Below are 20067 nucleotides of genomic sequence, written 5' to 3' on the forward strand. Positions count from 1 at the left end.
TCAAATGTGTTACATGGGGTCAAGTGGCAATGTGGTGGCAGCTTAATGACGTCCAGTGACTAAAGAAATAGCTAATTCAATGGTCCCTAACCACTCTGGCACCAGGAACCAGCTTCATGGAAGATAATTTTTCCACGGACCTGGGTGGGGGGGCGTCTGACAGGAGGTGGTGATGTGACAGGGACCCACTGTAAACACAGATGAAGCTCCACTCCCTTAGACTGGCCCAGGGCTTGGGGGGCTGCAGGCCTAGAATATCCTCAGTGCCAGGCTTGGTGAAAACCAGACACCTCCCTCCAAGGCCCTCCGGGATCTTGTAGCCCCAGACAGTGAGCAGGCACTTCTAAACAGTTTCATGTGCTGTTATTGGGCAAGGACAAAGCAATAGGAATGTAAAAAGGCACAGCCCAAGTCTTTATTCGATCATAGGATGGTGATGCAGAAAGCACTCAATAAATCCTGCTATGATCAATACTGAAGATATTCTCAGTGCCCCTCACAGATTTACCTTATTATTTTCTGCTGACTTTTTAAGAATTTGAAAATAAGCTTATCTTTCATTGCTGATTTTTTAAAGGATTTTAAATAGTCTATCAGACTCCTAGAAAACACATTTTATGTACAGTATAGCAAATTTTACATATACCAGTATTCCAAATTCTAAATATTCTTAACATCCTCATTCTGACTAGCCCTCCCACCACCCCCATCGCTCTCAAGAGCAGACATTGTGGGCTGCTCCACAGAAACCTCGGCCTGCGCTGTCCAAGGCAGTAGCCCCACAACTAAACACGGCTGTTGAGTGCTTGGATATGAGACTCGTCCAAACTGAGATCTGACTATAAGATACACACAGACTTTCAGGGCTTACTATCAAAAATGAATGCCAAATATCTCAATAATTTTCTTACATGGACTACATGTGGAATAATAGTATTTTGGACACATCAGGTTACAAAAAATATGGCATCCAATTCAGTTCCATTTCTTTTTGGTTTTTGAAACTTGTACCAGAAAATGTTACCTGGCCCAATTCTACTTCTATGAGACACAGTTGCTCAGGATAGTAAACTACCTTCTCTTTAAAAAAAAAACTGGGTCCATCTTTTCTGCTCCTAATTTCAGTTATTTACAAACTGCATAATCTTCCCTACACAGGTCACGGTGAGATACTGTTTAATAGCTGTTATCTTACTTCTTCCTCAAAATCTTGTTGAGTTTATAGTCTCAATCCCCTTTCCTCTTTCTCTGAATGGCACCCAAGAGCAAACAATGGCTACCTAAATCTTAGCTAATTGTTACCAAGTGTCAAGAAAAACAGACTCCAAAAGTGTTTTTGTTGGAAAGGCCAACTCATAGACCACACATTTCGAAAGCATGGGAAAGTAACCTTTCTTTCTTGTCATTATTTCCTCTGAAACTTCCATTTTACTTCCCCATTCTCCTCTGATTAAACAGGGTCCCCTGTAATACAAGAATTTTCTGTGAAACTATTTGTTTTCAAGTTTACTTCCCTAAGAATTCAAACAATGAGGCTACATCATCGACAAACAGAACTCGCATTCAAAATTCTGAAAAACAGGGCTGGGTGAGGTGACTCATGCCTGTAATCCCAGCACTCTAGAAGGCCAAGGCAGGAAGATTGCCTAAACTCAGGAGTTCAAGACCAGCCTGAGCAGGGTGCCTATAGTCCCAGCTAATCACGAGGTTGAGGCAAAAGAATGGCTTAAGCCCAGGAGTTTGCTATTGCTGAGCTATGACACCATGGTACTCAACCCCAGGGAAACTGAGTGAGAATGTCTCAAAAAAAAAAAAAATTCTGCAAAACAGATCTATTGCAAAAGAACTCAGTATAAATTGATGATATATTGTTATGTGAACAACAGCTATACTGAAGTGAGGTGCTAAAGAACTGCAGCAGGCCTAATTTAGTCAGTAGATTAAATGAGATAAAGTGGTTTATTTTGGAAAGCTGTTTTATATAAAACACTTTGCAAAAGAACAGAGTACGCAAAGGTGAATTTCTCAGAAAATTCTGCAAAGCCTTTCCACTTCAAAGAAAAGTTAAGGCAGCAAAGGAGCAGAAAATGAGGGGGAAAAAAGAGGTAGGGCCTATCTTTCCAAGTAGCTTTAACTGTTGGACTATCTGACCAGATGAGAGGGGGGCTGGGTAACAGTGTTAGGTCAAATGTTTGTACTGACATTTAAATAAACATTCATCACTTCAGGGCATGGCTAGGAGTGAATGTGGAATGAGAATTAGGTATCAAGCTCATTTTGAAGTTTAATAAATTTAATTTTAACGAGGCATTTTGGTTGGTATTAAAATTCATGAGACTCCCAGAACAGGTTCTCTGGACCTTTCATTACAGGGTAAGGGATTTATTTGACAATTTAACTTCTTGACCACAGGAGTGGGAAAATTCATGTCTACAAATTACACTTGGGCATCCCAGAAGATTTTTGAAAATGAATTAACTTTAAATTTCGTAGCTACATATACCGTTCACTCTAATTAGTGGCCTCTGTAGAGTTTTCTCTTTTTCCTTTGGGATCTGTGCCCATACAATGTTTTGTGTGCTTTTTAAAAAAAATCACTGCTACTATTGATGCACCCAATGAATGATGACTGGGAGCAAGGTCATATTCACCATTTAAGATGAGCTCAACATCACTTATATTTAGAACCAGATCAATCCAGAATCATGGCTTACCTTGGCTTCTTATCAGCTGTGTAACCTTGGACAAGTAGCATTACGTCTCTGAGCTGCAGGTTTTTTTTTTACCCCCTTTTTATTAGTCTAATGCAAATACTTCCTCCTTCCTTCCGGGGGTTTTGAAATGAAGCAATATATATGTGTATGTAAACCAGCAGGCCAGCAGTGCACATCAAGTATACAGACATGTTCACAGATCTATGAAGCCTTCTGGTGGATATGAGGTTAGAACTTACGTTTCATAATGATAATTGTGTGGTAGTTTGGGGTAGACTTCAGCATAGTTCTCCCTTGAGTTATAAAGGGAATGTTTTATTCTTTGAATGCTACTTTGAATTCCTCTTGGCTGGTGAGGTTCACGTATACTAGGATTGACTTATCTCACTGCTGGTGAACTTCAGGTATACTAATATGGACTATCTGCTTAGCACACTGTCAAAGATTCATTAATGCCTCAGCTCCCTGAGAGCAGTGCTTCTAAAATTTTCAGGCACCCATGTTGTTAAAATGCAGCTTCTGATCAGGCAGGTGTGGGGTGTGGAGGGATCCCAGCTTCTGCTTTCAGGTGATACCCATGGCACTGGCCAGTGTGAGCAGCCAGGCCACCGAGCAGGCGTTCTGCACCACCATGCCATGGACAGCTGGGGTGGAATAATTGCTTGTCGCGTGGCTTGGGGAGCTCTACGGCACTGCAGAAAATGTAGCCGAATCCCTGGCCTGCACCCCACTGGATGCCAGTGACCTCACCTCCTCAACTCCAGCTGCGACACCCAAAATGTCTCCAGACATCGCCAAATGCACTTGCGGGGGGAGGAAGAGGGGACTGCGCAAAACCTCCGGGTTGAGAACCACCGCCACAAAGGATGCTCCAGTCACTGCGGCGACCGCGGGGCGGGCATCCGGGAAGCCATCGTGTAGACAGATGGGGACACTGAGGCTGGGCGCCGCCCGGGGCCACACGGGTGGGTAACCGGAAGGAGGGCGGGAGGGACCCGCGGCCGCGCGCCACCCGGTGGTCCCCGCGGACCGCGCCCCACGTGCTGCGGCCCCACGCGCGGCCGGCCCACCGGAAACGGGTGCGGGACCGCGTAGACGCCGCAGCCACGCGCGCCGGTCAGCCTAGACATGGACCCGCGGGCGCCAGCCGCCGCCCGGCTTCAGGGCCGGGCCGGGACGCAGCGCGCGGCAGCCCCAGGGTCCCCGCCGGAACACGGCAGCGCCGCGGCCCCCCGGCCCTGAAGGACCCCGTCCCCGACCCCCAGCCCGCCCGGGAGAGCGCCTCACGGGAGGCGGCCGCAGACTACCCACCCAGAAGCAGGCCGTCCATGTCAAAGATGAGGTGGGTGACTGGGCGCGGCGGGGGCGCGGGCGGGGACGCCGCCATGGTGCCGCCTTCTCGGTCTGGGGGGTGAGGGAGGCCCGGCGGAGGTGCGCGCGCAGCCGCCCGGCCCGCGCACGCGCACTGAGGCCCGCCGCCGCCGCCGCCGCCGCCGCCAGGCTGGGATGCGGCGCGGTTTCCCGCAGCCATCGGCTCGGTGCGCGCTCACACTTTCCCACGGGATACGGGCCGAGCAGAGCCGCGTCTCTCCTCTGGGGATGAATTCATGCTTTGAATTTAGACAAATGACGAAGTAGGGACCATACGACAGACGCTGTGCATTAGGGAGCAGGGTTTGAAGATGCTCAGGGTGGCCGCTCAGATTGCGGCCAAGGGATTTGGCCACTGGGGCAACCAGAGGCTTCGTCCGAGTACGGAGCGCCAGCCCCTGGACCCTGGGCGGGTTTCCCGTCCCGTTTCGCCCGCCAGGCCGCCTCCCTGCGGTCTTGGAGCGGGACCTGGACTCGGGCGGCAGCCGCACGACGCATGCGCAGTGGCTGGGAGGGTGCGCAGCCTGCATCTCAGAGCATCCTGGCTGGTGCCTGGCTCCTAGGCCAGCTGCGTGGGGAGGAGGCGGACATAGTAATCATTTTAAAAAACGTCTTGTAGGTCTTATTTCTCCTTTGAGTGCGCTGAGTTTTCTTTCTTTTCCAACTTTTCTGAATGCAACCAGAACACGTTTCACACACACAGCCCCTCCCCCGCACCCCCACATTTTCAGAAAAATACCGTTGTGTCGCTGTTTCTATCTGGTGGTCATTTAGCGTTACACGCATTCAATAACAGACAGTAGACATTTTGAGAAACAGAAATAAGAAATTTCCAAAGACTTTAAAACGTGAAGGTGTAATTCTGGGCCAGTGCATTCAGGGGGATTCAGAAAGGATGTTTATTATCTACCATACTGAGTGAGCCTCCATGTTTCAGCTTCCCCAGGAATAGAAAAGGCGTACTAAAGATGCGAGGCAGGTGAAGCTCGTAGTACACGTACAAGTGCATTGTATATAGTCGGTAATACTGTATGTTTAGATCTAAGACTTCCCCCATTTAATACGATCCTAAAGATACTGGATTTCAGGGAAGCCAGTTTCAGGAGCAAATTAGGAAGGTGACTGTTAGTTAAATGCAGCCATTCATGGTTTCAGTTTGCTGTAGCTGCCATAACCACAAACAAGGGGAACTAAACAACAGAAACGCTACTATCTTACAGATCTGGAGGGCAGAAGTACTAGATGGAAGTGTCGACAGGGTACGGTCCTTCTCAGGGCTGAAGGAAGGGATGTGTGCTAGGCCTCTCTCCTGTGCTTCAACGTGGCTCTCCTTTCCTGTTGTCCTTTTATATTATATCATCTTTTCTCTGTATGTGTCTCTATGCCCAAATTTCCTCTTTTTATAAGAATACAAGTAATATTGGATTAAGGACCATCCTCACATTTTAACATAATTACCCCTGTAAAGACCCTGTTTCCAAATCAGATCACATCATGAGGCGGTATGGATGAGGACCCCAGCATATGTTTTTGGTTATTTTAACCTATAGCAGATTGATTCCACAAGTGCCGGTGTGGTGCTGTGGTGTGCAGCCCTTCCCAGCTGCTGTCTTTACAATTCTCAACCCTGCCTTTTCCCCATTCTCCGGAGACAAATGGACGCACAAATGAGAGAGTTATACATGTGTATTTTTCTGTTGTAACCCTCATGTTTCTGTTTATTCATCAGATAGAAAGAGTACACTTATCAGGGAAAAAGTCCTAGTGCATATAAAAAGATTTTTTTTAAATCTTTAAAAAAAAATTTTTTTTTTTTTTTTTTTGAGACAGAACTTCACTTTGTCACCCTTGGTAGAGTGCTGTGGTGTCATAGCTTACAGTAACCTCAAACTCTTGGGCTCAAGAGATTCTCTTGCCGCAGCCTCCCAAATAGCTGGGACTACAGGTGCCTACCACAATGCCCAGCTATTTCTTTCTTTCTTTTTTTTTTTAGAGATGGGGTCTCGCTCTTGCTCAGGCTTTTCTTGACCTCCTGAGCTCAGGTAGTGCACCTGCCTTGGCCTCTTATAGTGCTAGGATTGTAAGTGTGAGCCACCACACCCAGCTTTTTAAATTCTTATTTTCCACAATCTTCAGAAACATCTGTGACATGCATAGATGGAATATACCACTTTGTTTAAACAACAACTACCAAAAACCCAGATTATATGAATATTTTAGTCACAAGCTAGATTGGAAAAGAATGAAATTTTGTTCTAGCAATGTAGAATCGTCTTTTCATAATTCTTCCAACGGCCAAAGATGGACAGCTTCTTTGCCGAATGACAATGCCTGTCCTTCCATGAATTTCAGTTTATTTTTGCATAATTGTGTTTTCCCCTTGGGACAATAGCTCCTTTTCCTGACAACTTTAAAATCCAGCAGAGAAGACCCAGTGAACTAGAGTATAATGGTGTGAAAAGAACTTTAACAACTGATGGAGCAGATAAAGAGATGATACCTTCTCACATACTATGCAATGTAAACGTGCCATATGTTATAAATACATGTGTATGTGTGACATGGTTTTTAGAGTCTTGGCTTATTCAAACTCAGTAGTTTGCTGCCTTGATTCTTGTGATAATGTACTTGTGTTCTTTGTTGGATTTGGTCCCCGATGCGCTATATCTGCAACACTCTCTTCTGTTTCGTTCTTCTCTTTATGTCTATGCAGCATGGATCCTCCCCTTCCCCTCAGATCAGTAGTGGCAGGTTGGGCTAGGGACCGCCTTTCTCATGGCTGACCATGGCACGTTCCTGGATGAGGCTGAGAAACCAGGAAGCTCTGACTTCTTCAGACGGGGCCTCCACCTTAGCACCGCATTACCCGTTTGCCTTATTTCATCCTCTGTGTACCTGGCATGGGGACGGGGACCTAAGGAGAATTTTCTCACCTCCTCCCACTCGTTTTCCCCCCAGCCCAGTAAATTCTGGCAGGGAGCCCGATGGAGAGGGCTAAGTTTGCCGTCCCTGGCTTTATACTCTAGGTAGAATTATCTGATATTTTGGTGGGGAGGGTCATTGTCCTTGATCCTATTTGCCATCGGAGTACAATCTGGCTCCAGAAGAGAGGCCTAGTTTGCTGCCCTGCGGTGGTGAACAGCAGAGCTGGTTCTGGACCATCAGCAGCAATATCCCCCAGGGTGCTCACTAGCAATGCAGACTCCCAGGCACACCCCCAGACCAGCTGACTCAGCGTCTGCCTTCCATCCAGGTCCTCATGTGGCCCTGGCCATCACCCCTGCCCCCAGGGTATTCCAGACACTCCCCTATGAGATGGGGATACATGAGAATCTCTACTTGTGATTTTAGTGTGAAGAACTAAGAAATATGTTAATTTTGACTAGCAGGTAGTATCTGCTTGGACGATTGGTCCTGTGTCCTAGTCAGTTGTCCTGGGATCCTTGTGGGGGTGTAGAGGAGAGACCATTATCCTCAGCCATTTTATTTTATTTCTGTATAATGCAATGTACATATGAGAGGAGAGCGTATGGACAGTGTATGTTATTAATTTTTAAACCAACTCTTGCAAAAACGGACAAGATGGAGAGCTTAAAGAAATACCTACAAAAATAACAAAATGCAGGTTCAAGTCCGTGACAAGCAAGTAGAAGGATTGGCATCAGCTTTATGGCCTTCACTAATGATCAAAAAGAAAAAAATAAACTAAGTAAAACAGGTTTTATGATGTCCACAATGTTAGTAGGTATATATATGGTTCCAAAATGGTGTATGTGCTAAACGCTCCAAAGATCTGGGGCCTTGGAATTTCCATGCTTTAGAATTTCAACTCTGGCCCGAGGATCCTCTGGGACTAGATGTGACTGTGGACCCTGAGGACGGGGCACCGGCTCACCACACCCCCTGGCAGGAGGACCCCTCATCATTGCTTTGTGCTAGCATTTGGGGCTCCTGGCTTGCTCCTTCCCTCTTTTCTTTTCTTCCTTCTCTCTTTTCTGTCTTCCTTCCTGTCCTCCCCTTTCCTCTCTTCTTCCCTCCCTCCCTCTCTTCCTTTCTTCTTTCCCTCTGGCAAAGCTGCCTTCCCCCAGGACCTGCTGGGAGTACCTGTACCCACACTGGATGGACTGGTGACAGTGCCCTTGGGGCCTTTGCTGCCTCTTTCAGGAGGTTCCCAAGGAGGGTTGCCCCCAGCCCTGCCCCTGCATCTTCTGTGCATGACAGAATGGCAGGTTGAGCTCCAGGCAGGGAGCACGGCTCTCACCTGTGCCTTGCCTGCCCGCGGCTTCTCCTGAAACCGCTGGCTCACCAGAAATGTTTTCATCCTGTGTTGCATCTTGTAAGAGTTGCGCGGCACTCTGATGGCTCCGCAGTAGTTCTGAAGGGCCTGTGCTCAGAGTCCACAATTAAAAATGATTCGTTCTTACAACTAGGGTGATGGCCACTGCTCTCAGGTTACAGGGGCATTCTCGGTGCTTTCACAAACCCTGTCTCAGTTCGTGCTCTCACCAATTCCACAGTGTCAGCAATGCAACGCTTGTTCTCACAGAAGTAAGGAAGTGGAGCTTGGGGGAAGTTAGTATCTTGCGGCAGGTAATAGGCCTGGAAGGAACAGGGTGGGAAGTTGGTCTTAATTCCTCAGAAGAAACCCAAAGGCAGAGCCCATTATTTTATTTTGCTATGTGTTTTAAAAATTCTTCGTATTGTGGATAAGTAATCAGAAACACAACCCGAATAGATATTTAATATGAAAATCAAGTACAAAAATGATGGTAAAAATAAAGGAAAAAGTATTCTAGGAATCACCAGCAAGACACTGAAGGGGATAAAAGGAAACCTCAAAATATAAATAAGAAGAAACTTTTTTTTTCCCTGCAATTCTGATGTCAATTTGGAGTGGCAGCGACAACATGGTCCAGCCGGTCAAGTCTAGAATTGCAGAGTTTCCCCTTTGTTTGACTGGTGCCTGCCTCTTGTGTTGCCCGCTGCAGGCATGAGTTTGGGGGAGCACAAGGCTGATTGTGTGGACTCCATCCTCAGCCTCCCTGCAATCACATAAGCTGGAAAAAGTGCTGTTCAGATTCCCCACTTCTCTGTCCACAGGCCGCGTGTTTTCCTGAGACACTGCCATTGCTGTCGTGAATCATGGTCTTCTCTCTCTCTTTTCTTAAACACAACGTTTAACAAGCTTAATGGGAACCATCACGTGCCCTCTTTAAAAAGATTACAGTATCTCCCTCAAACACACTTTAGAAATGGCAGTCTGCTTACTACTGGGCTCTGATTCTCAGCTGCTCACCACCTGCTCCTTTGAAGCCTTCCTTCAGTAAGGATGTGGGGCCTTGCCATGTCACCGTGATCCCAGACATGTCAGAGTAGCGGAGGACATTCACACAGTAAAAATCACAGAATCTTGTTAAGTACCCCTAATGGTTAAAAGGTGAGGAAGGGGAATGGGAAAAGAGGAAACACCTACACACACGCTCATAACACAGTACCCACTTTTTCTGTTTTGTTTTATTTTGTTTGCAGTCCTCCATGGCATCTGCAAAAGCCTGCTTGTTATAACCTCAAAGCACTGTGGTTTTCATAGCTCTGTAAAATGAATCCTTTTCACTTCTGCATTCTAAGAATTGCCCAAAAGGAGCATCTGTTTCTTTGTCAGGCACCATGCCCTGGGCCTTGATCTCTTATAGGATTCTTTTCCATCTGACTCCAAAGCCCTCCTTTCACAAATTAAGATAAATCATTTATGTACACATACCTCTGTTAATAGTATACAGTACAACTTCTGTTAGTTGACCACCCAAAGGACTGTCACAAAGTGGTCAACACACGGAGGTGGTCACATAAGGAACCAGGCCTCCTGTACTGATGTGTACATGTGGTGCATGTCCGGGCCATGAAAATCAAGTCAACTTGAGGAGGCAGTCAAGAGTAGGGAAGTGAGAGGCGGTGCCTGTGGCTCAAGGAGTAGGGCGCCGGTCCCATATGCCCGAGGTGGCGGGTTCAAACCCAGCCCCGGCCAAAAAAAAATCACACACACAAAAAAATAATAAAATAAAATAAAAAATAAAAAAAAAAAGAGTAGGGAAGTGGTTGTATATGTAAATAACACATTGGAGTGTTTCATTTTAACAAACTTTAGAGGAAATATCTTTATATATAATCAAAATATATTTAATTTGCATATATGCACATGCATTTTTATGTTACATATTAAATATTATATGAACAATTGTGTGTGTGTGGTTCCTAGGAAAGTTAAGAGGAAATGTTGTCATAGTTAATTTATATAAGTGTACAGATATGTAGATATAGGTTCATGTGGTTTTAAGACACTTAAGATGAAAGGTCTTTCTATGTAATACACATGGTTATGAAAGATCTTTGTATGTAATACATATAGTTATGAAAGGTCTTTCTATGTAATACATATAGTTATATTAAAATTGCACTGCTTTGAGCATTGTGTAATAGGCTAAGTGAAGCAGATAGATCAAATGGGGATAATAAATGCATTGTTCTTTGGTGAGCACATTTCAGTTGAATTATGTTTGTTGGCTGCTGTTATATTAATGTATAAAGAATAACATCTGAAAAGCATATATTTCAACTCAATTTCCTGGGGCCATTTAAACTGCTCTGAAAGAACCTTGGAGGCAATCAGTTTCCATGCCTCCTGCCTTCTGGAGTAAAGTAGGGTGCTATTTAGAGAAAGGTAATTTACTAGGACTTAGTTTGGGGTTTAATAATAAAGCTATAACTTCAAATGCCAAATTGCAGTGTATCCAGCACAGGGCCTCGATTAGCCCTGCTAGTGAATGAAGAACGAAAACTGAATGATAATTAAATCCCAAATGACCAAAAATATCTACCTGGAAACTATTCATAATTTTCCCTCTTCCTCCTTTGATAGTGACTCCCTCACCACCTGGCCTGTATTCCTCAAAGCACAGGTAGGAGGACTCTTGGGAGGGGGTTTCCCATGTGTTTTTGCCCTTTGCTGAGCTATGACTTTTCATTTCAATACCAGGAAAGCAGAACTGGAGATGTAGGATCAGTTGAGATATTTTAACATTTCTAAATATCATGAAGGTGACAGATAGCTTCCTTGGTGGGGAACCACAGAGCCCATTCTAGGTGTAGACAGAACTCCTCACTGCTGAGCCTTGCTGTCATGGAGTATACCGTAGGAAGACTGGCTGGATTCTGGGGCTCTGGACACGTCCCCTCCATATGCCCAAGAGAGGCCATCTGTGAGTGCCCTGATGCTCTTATCACCATGGCCTGATTTACACGGAGGTGCCTGTTCCTGGTTCAGGGCCCTAATTAGCGAGCTTTGGTCTTTGCTCACTCATTTGCTGCATGTCTGGTCTTCATGAGTGACTCTTTGCTTGCGAAGCTGGGAACAATGGCGTGGCGTAGCCCGGAATGATGGCATGCCTGTGGTGCCCTGCCTCATTCTGTTTGACTCTAGGATTTCTCACCAGCACTCTCTCCTGGGCTCTTCCTGGATAAGGCTCAGGAGAAGGCGTGGCCGGTGCCAGCCTGAGCACTCCCAAGAGGCGTTCTATCGGTCAGTACAGTTATGGGAATGTCACACTGCAGGTAGGATCAACCCCAACAATTTCATTAAGCACCTACACAGACTCATATAACAAAGTACCCACATTTTTGTTGTGTTTTGTTTGCAGTCTTCCAGGACATCTGAAAAAGTCCCTGCCTGTTATAACCTCAAAGCACTGTGGTTTTCATAGCTCTGTAAAATGAAACTTTCTGCATTCTAAGAACTACCCAAAAGGAGCTTCTGTTTCTTAGTCAGGCACCAGGCCCTAGGCCATGATCTCTTATCAATAGCCCTGCCTGCTGCCTGTTACAGATGAGTAGACCAGTGCCTGGAAAGGGTGAGTGCTTTTCTGAGGTTACAAAGGTAGTGAGTGCTGGAATCAGGATGGGGTTCATTTCCATCTGACTCCAAAGCCCTCCTTTCACAAATTAGGATAAATCGTTCTGGGGAAATACAGAGAGTGCCAAGAAATATATACACATTTTAAGAAAGAAAAAAGAAGTGTATTAAAATTGTAATTTTACTCACTATATGCCCATCATGTTTGTCATCTTGTATGTATAAAATCTTGTGTGTCTTGCAGGTCCAGAAGTCAAATGTGACTTGAGTGTTACCATTTTAATACAGAATTTTCCTTGCCTAAAATGGGTCTACATTTTTTTGGCACCCTCTGTATTTATTGTTACAGAGTACTTGATTGACAGTGTCATCAGCTGAAATGTGAAGAGCTGGTGGCCTGGAGTCATCCTCCAGGACAGTGGCCGGGAACCCATGTGTTTTTGGCTCCATAGCAAGGGTGTCAGAGAAAGAGGGAGAACAGAGGATACCATGGCCTTGGAGCCCCGGTGGCCTTGGAGCCCTGCCCCTTCCCCAGTGAGAGCATGCATCTGTCCTGACCTGAGGCCAGTGGAGAGGCTTCAGTGGTATACTCCTCAGGGTCAGATCTTTCGGTGCGTGTCTTGGGCCCTAAGGTGCTGGCACGTGCTTCCTGGCTGATACAGCTAAAAAGTGTCCTGAGGCCACAGGCTACGTGTTTGTATAAGCTGTACTCTGAGACTCCTCAAACAAACATGCATGACCAGATGACCCCAAGGACTGGAGGGGGACCAACAGGAGGAAGGTTTGCAGACATTTGGACTTTTGCTCCACAAAGTCTCCTGGGAGGAGAAGAGTCACCACTAGGAAACCCCCCCCACACACACACACACACACACCCCGCCCTGATCTCCAGAATTGCAAAAGGGAGACGCCAGCTGAGACGGCTTCTGAGAATCTAAGAGGTTACCTTTTTGGTTCTCCTAAAACCAGGTTGTCACAGCACCAATGAGAAAAGAACCTTCTTCTTTTTTTATCTCCCTTGTCCTCAGGGCATGGAGAGGTGAGTGGCCACAGTGGGAATGGAGGCAGAGGACAAATGAAGGAGCCAGAAGCTTCCCTGAACACGCCCTTCCTTTCAGGAGCACCCAAGCCATGCCCTAGAAGGGGGTGGGATGCAGAGGAAAAGAGAAGTCTTGCTCTGGGATTGAAACTGCAGACATTAGGTGTCACACTACAAATCTAATTTTGAGCTTTAAGGCATTTAGTGACCAGGAATGTCTTGGGAAGTTCTGGAATTTTGATACTAGCTCACATAAAACACTGCTACAATGGATAAGATTTATAGAGACCCTGGGAGACAAAACATTGCCTATTGGCAAAATCTGAGTCGCATTTTACTCAAGTTAAAATATTTTTCAGCTTGCAGTGTGCTCTGTGCATCAATCAGTTACTATTAAGAATGGAAAACAGGTTAACATGGCTACGTTATATATAATATGAGCATCTACGGACAGCCAGTGGCATGCAAAGTAATTTAAAAATGAGCATTGTTTCAGTTTTGGAAGTAACATCATGAATGCAAAAGCTCAGAGTTAGGCTTTCCTTACCATTGCCCCTCCCCACCCCCCACCTTGTTTCCTAAATGAAATATAGCAAATAAACAGAAAGCAAACAGTGGAAGTTATTTTTCCTGGGGTCTGAATTTCCCTCAAGGTGTAAGATCAGAGCATTCTCTGCTGTTATGTCAGCATTGATGGGACACCTCCCTTTTTTTTAGCATTCAGCACCTACAAGGCTGAATGGTGACCTTGCCTATTGCCTAACCATTGACGTTGACAAACGATGAAATCCTTAAGGCTCTTTGTGTGGTGCTGTATGTGTAACTCACTTAACAAACAGGCTTGCAGGGGCTAAGCGCAGCTTGTTCTGGACAGGTCATTCCCACCGTAGCCTGTGCTGTTCCTGCCCTAAACCTGCACCCGGTGGAGATACTGAGAGAGAAGCCGTAGTCACCGGCTATCTGCCCTGCCTACCCACCTCTTTGCTGCCTCTCCCTTCCTCAAGAACACACATGCTCTGTCTCTTTGCCGTGCACAGCGGAAACCAAAATCTAGTGCACGCAGACAACACTCCCAGTGAACTTTGGGACTTTTTTCCGGGTCAGGCAGCCAGATGGTGAGTGAGGCTTGCGGTTAAGTATTCAAAAGTGGCCCACAGTGCTCCTCCAACATGATGATGACTTGGCGAAAGAAGTCCAGCTTGCCTCTGATTGATGCCTGAGATATGTGGGACGTTGCAGAGGGCAGGTGGGGAGACACATGCTGTTAAAATAACTTTTTAATGACAGATTCACTAATTATTCAGGGATGACTTTATTGGCAGCTGTATAACTGCCTGGGCTGTCCAATGACTGTTCATAGATGGGGAGTATCTGGTTAGGGTGCTGGCCAGTGTGGTTAGGTGAAAAACTGTCTGAGGTTTTCAGAGGAAAGGTGCAGAGAGTCTGAGGTTCCCAAGAACAAGACCAGTCTGAGAGCCTCCGGAGACCTGGTGAGTTGGGTTGTTATTCTTACCATCCTTATTTTGTTTCTCTGACCCTAAGATGTTAAGATACATGATGGAAGACAGTGGCTACAGGGAAGATTTACTGTGGCTGTACCATTTCGAAGGAAGTCTAAAGGTTTCTGTTTCTGGAATAGCTGAAGAGCAGGCAGCGTAGGAGTTAATAAGTACAAGGGCGAAGCCTTACCTCTGGGAGATAAGAGTTTTAAACTCTCTTCTGTGTTTGTACATTTTTTTATTTGCCGTATTACATTAAAGAAAATATCTGTAAAATCACCTACAACCATTTATCTAATAGGTTTTCATTTGTTGGTTTGCCCAGGAACAAGGCGGTCTTTAGGGAGAAGATAGTAATTGCAGAATAGTCTTTGTTTCTGGAGTAAAGCAGTGGTTTGAAAACACATGGTTGATTTTAAAAGAGAGAGAGAGGGAGAAAGACAAGGCAGAGCTCAAAAGAAGGAAACCTAAAAGAAAATCAGCAAAGGAAGAGGTGCGTTTAGTGAAAAGAGAAATTTAATTAATTAACCTTATGCGTCAAAATATTAGACCTGCTTGAGTTAGATAGTAGGTGTATATATATATATAAATATGTCTTTGCCATCCAGGGCATTCCATGAAAGACTGGTGTTATTCTAAGCTTGCTAATTATTGCTGTTCTAAAACATACATTTGAGAAGGAATTAATAGTAGTTCTGTTTTTTTCCTTTTTGCTTTAAATTTTTTTGAATGTACAGAATTAAAACTTATCATGGACATGTTAAATACATATCTTAAAAAATGGAAAAATGACAACTTTTCCTACCTTCTTGACATACACATAGATTGCAGAATTTATCAGGACCGTGGAGTCTCAAATGCTTTTTAACAGGCTGCGTTGGTTTTTTTTTTTTTTGCGTTGGTTTTGTTTTAAGATGGGGTGTTTATTACTCTGTTTTGTAAGAATGTGTATGTGTACATCATCTCTATAAAAGATCTCTGTTAACTGAGGAATGAGTATGTGGTTTGTGACTGTTTTCTGAAAATTCATATTAATTACAGAAAATGGGAGCACATCACCCTTGCATTGTATACTGGTAACTACCAAATTATGAACCAACCAAATGAATTTTTTTTTCCAAAGAGAAAAAGAAATTCATTTAATCCCTTTCAAATAAACCATCTATTTATTGTGAGTGAATTATATAAGTGATTGTGATGAATGAATATGTCCAGTTCTAGCTAACTTTACTTCTGCTGCGAGTATCAACATATTTCATGGACACATCAGTTTTGTCCTTTGCGCTAACTTTTGCCAATTGAATTAGAGGGATGTTAAAAACTGGAACATGTTCTTCTTAGCAAAGTATCTCAAGAATGGAAGGAAAGTATCCAATGTACTCAGCCCTACTATGAAGCTAATTTATAGCTTTCTCATGAAGGCTATAACCCAACTATAGCCCAAGACTATGAGGAAAGGGCCAAGGAAGGGGAAGGGAGGGGGGAGGTTAGGGTGGAGGGAGGGTAATGGGTGGGGCCACACCTACGGTGCATCTTAGAATGGGTACAGGCAAAACTTACTAAAGGCAGAATACAAATGTCTACATACAATAAGAAAATGCCATGAAGGCTACGTTGAACAGTTTGATGAGAATATTTCAGATTGTATATGAAACCAGCACATTGTACCCCTTGATTGCACAAATGTACACAGCTATGATTTAACAATAAAAAAAAATTTCATTGAAAACTATGTCACTGAAGGTGTTGAAACTATTTTGTAGAAAAAATGATTCCTTTTTGCCGTCATTTATAACATGTACTCTTCGTCTCACAAAATGTACCTGCAAATCGATGTCCTTGGCAACATTAGTATTTTCTGATTGATAAATTGCCCTATATTTATAATGAGATTATAACCTAATGGTTGAGGATGGCAACGCTGGGATATAGAAATCTAAAAGTTTGCAGTACCTGCAAAAAAAAAAAAAAAATGATAATGACTCTTGTTCACATTACAAATCTAAATAGTAAAGGCCAGACATCCCTTAAAAGATGGAAAAAAAACAAACCTAAAAGTTTGTGACTGAAAGGAAACAACTTTTTATGCCACGCTCTGCAGATCAGTCTAAGACACAGTCTCCAGATCAGTCTCCGTGGCCTTTGTTTTGTTTCCATCTTATCTTCTCATTAAAATGCCAGCCTTGTTTTGGAAATTAACCCCTGTTAAACTTGGCCTTTGAGTCAACAAGCACCTCCCTCGTGCCCTGAGGCAGGTGACAGAGGATGTGGGAATGATGAAACCCTAGAGCAGTCTGCAGTCTGCGAGATCTCACCTCCAGTGTTGTCTAAGAAGGAAATCAGGATAAATACCGCAGGTGCCAACGTCAATAATAATTACATGCTTATCATGAGAAAGAGGTGTAGGGATAAGGCTTGGTAGTCACTGCTCATGAGGAGTGGCTCCTTCAGCCGTGAGGTCTGGGCACGTCATCATGGTGGTTCCAGGATTGGGGGGATTTCTGTTAGGAGAGAGATGGGGAGGTTCTCTGCTGCACAGCAGAGGCACTGTTGCTACTGGGCTGCCTGATTCCTGGCTGTAGGGCCCTCCTGTGCAGAGTGGGGAGGTTAGTGTGTTGCCAAATGCCCCCTCACCCCCCGGGCCTGGTGGGTAGAATCATCTTCCTGGTTCACAATTGCTGGCCTGGAATAAGTGTGTAATATGTGTAAGGCAGAGGCTACTCAGAGCCGGCTTTCTCACTGTTCCCCCTGGAGACATTTGAGAGTGGCTCTTTGTCTGTGCTGGGGGCCATCCCACTGGGTGCCAGGGCACCTTTTCACACATGCACAGGGACATGGGGCTGAGTTACAACATCCAAACTCATCTCTAGACATTGCCTAATGATGTTTTTTGGGTGGTAAAACTGCCCCTGATCTAGAATCACCAGATTAGAGGCAGTCAAGGAATCAGCACCACATGGGACCATGTTAAAGGTGTGGGGATTGCCCTTTGGAGTCTGTTCTTAGCCCTTTTCCCGCTGGCTAGGTAGCTCTGTTTTTGTAGGATCCTGGCACGGCTGCTTTGACTTGAATGGTTGGGCGAGGAGCCCTTCATCCTTTCCTTATTGGCCTATGAGCAAAGTCTAGAGTTATCTATGTTCAAGTCACTTGGCCAAGGCACTGTTTGCCTTAGGTAGTTTTTCTACTACCTGACTTCTTAGCCTCCAGGACACCACTGATTTCTCTTCAAGTTCTGCCTTCAGAAATGCAGGTCTACAGTCCTTTGTCCATAACCAAAAAATAGAAAAGAAAAGAAAAAGCATTGAAAACTGAGAGTTTTTATAAGGTATTTGGCGGGGACATCAGTTCAAAACCAACTTATGCAAAATTAGTGTACACTGAATAGTCTTCATTCAGCTCACCAAACGTGGATATTCAGTTTTGTTTCCCTGCAAAACTTAATATGAGTGACTTTAGGTTGGTATTGAAGGCTTTGTTCAAGGTGTCATATATTTCAAGGAGCTATTCACCATTATCTTCTGAATTAAAAAAAAAAAAAATCTGAATTCTGAAACATATCTAGTCCCCAAAGTTTTTGTTTCTGGACTGTGGACCTGACAGTGTGATTGCAATTGGGAAAGGGTCAGCTCTTCCCCCGCCGTGGTGCTGAGTGTTGGGTGATGGGATGGCACGTTTGTTTTCTCCTGGTTGTGGTGTCACAACCTGGAGAATTAGATAACTCTGGATTTGAGAATTAGATAACCTAATGACAGACATCTGGGGAAAACTCGTGTCTAGGGTGAAGCTGACAACCTCAACTCTAGTTAGCCACTTTGAATGCCATTGATTTATATTTGAGAGCAATAAAGTTATGGAAAATCCCCAGCAGAACTGGGTATGTGATGCTGGTCATACCAGAGTCCATTCTGACTCATCAAAATCATTTTCTGTACTTGCTGAAGGAGGGATATGGGGTCTGGTGGCCCCTCTGCAGACATGAGGTGATCGGGAGAGATCCCTCCTGGCCTGAGCCGCCCTTTATGAACAGGAGCCCACCCAGATCCTGCCCGTGCTACCCTGGACACTGGATCATCTCTGCTCCTGTGTTGTGGCCAGCCAGGCCTTGCAAAAGGATGTGATCTCTGGTGTTTGATAATTATTTCCCCAGCATCCTCAGAGATTCCTTTCCTCCCATCCAGGACATGCCTTGGAACAGCGGCTCACATCCCTGGGTCTGTGGCCAGCCTGGCTTGGATCAGATGCTCACCAGTTGTACAATGAGGGTCCACATTCCACCCACAAAAGGGCATATGTATTTGTCCAAATTTCATTTGGGGGAATGTGGTGTCACGCCAGGGATATCAGAAGGCTTAATGGTACTTGAGAGTTCAGCTTTCATACCTCTGAATATTTATCTTTATTAATGGAAGGCGAAATTCACATAACATAAAATTAAGTACATTAAAACACATAATCCAAAGGCATTGAGTATACTCACAGTGGCTTTTGGACATTTTAGTTTGTTTCCTTGGGATTTTTAGTATTGTTTGTTTTTTAGACAAACTGTCACTTTCTTTCCTGTGCATGAGGTCCTGGCATCATCATAGCTCACGGTAACCTCAGACTCATGGCCCCAAGCGATCTTTCTTCCTCAGGCTCCCCAGTGGCTGGGACAACAGGCTCTCACCGCTGTGCCTGGCTACGTTTTCTACTTTTTGTAGTGATGGGGTCATGAGATGTTGCTCATGGGGCAACATGTTGGGATGGTCTTGAACCCTGAACTCAAGAGACCCACCTGCCTTAGCCTCCCAAGGTGCTAGGGTCCAGGGGATGAGCCACAGTGCCCAGCACCATTGACAATGTTGTTAAACCACCAGGTGTCTGGTCCCAGGACCTTATCATCACCCTCTAAAGCCTTCATCAGCCAGTCATTCTACACTTCTCCCATCTCCTCCACTCCTCAGACGCATCTGCTGTTCGTGTCTATGGACATATGCCGTGAAGAGAGTCACACACACTGGGTGTGGCCTTTGGTGGCTGGCGTCCTTCGCCAAGCACAGTGTTTCCAAGGTTGATCCATGTCGTCGCCTGTGCCAGAACTTCCTTCCTTCTTATTGCTGATGCTATTTCACTGTGGCACTAGATCACCTTCTGTTTACTCATCTCTCCAGGTGTCTCCACAGACACCTGGGCTCTTCTGCCTTTTGGTTGTTGTGAATAATTCTGCTGCAAACATTGGGATACAGACACCTCTTGCAGTCCCTGCTTTTAATTCTTTTGAGAATTTCTGAGTCATGTGGTCTTTCATTCTGTTAACTTTCCGAGGATCCACCCTTACTGTTTTCCACAGCAGGTTTTACTATTTCTTGACTTTTTAAGCCTTTGCCATAGAGGCATTTGTCTACTTTCATCACGGAGCTCTCAGAGTATCTCCTGTGGAACACAGGAGACAAAATTGGTTAGCCGAGGAAGTGGAGCTTGGCAAAGCTTCAGTTTCCATTCCAAAGACTGATCTCTGTCTGCCCTGTGGCATCCCAGGAAAAGCAGTATCAAAGACAA

The 20067-nt window shown here is 45.0% G+C and overlaps 2 protein-coding genes across 3 annotated transcripts in view; one reads left to right on the forward strand and one right to left on the reverse strand.

Annotated features, from left to right (window-relative positions):
• The window catches only part of PUDP (pseudouridine 5'-phosphatase), a 106107-nt gene extending 101828 nt beyond the window's left edge, over nt 1-4279 (reverse strand). Inside the window, exon 1 of the mRNA XM_053579489.1 lies at nt 4026-4279. Within this exon, the coding sequence (XP_053435464.1) occupies nt 4026-4245 (220 nt within the window). The 5' untranslated portion in view covers nt 4246-4279. The remainder of the gene's footprint in view (nt 1-4025) is intronic.
• Nucleotides 3481-20067, forward strand: part of STS (steroid sulfatase) — a 173651-nt gene continuing 157064 nt past the window's right edge. The window contains exon 1 of one of the 2 annotated variants that reach the window (XM_053579484.1): nt 3481-4056. The gene's annotated coding sequence lies outside the window, so the exon portion shown is untranslated. The remainder of the gene's footprint in view (nt 4057-20067) is intronic. The other variant, XM_053579485.1, reaches the window with a different exon arrangement.

This window comes from Nycticebus coucang, chromosome X (genome assembly GCF_027406575.1).
Source record: "Nycticebus coucang isolate mNycCou1 chromosome X, mNycCou1.pri, whole genome shotgun sequence".
NCBI classification, from domain to species: Eukaryota; Metazoa; Chordata; class Mammalia; order Primates; family Lorisidae; genus Nycticebus; species Nycticebus coucang.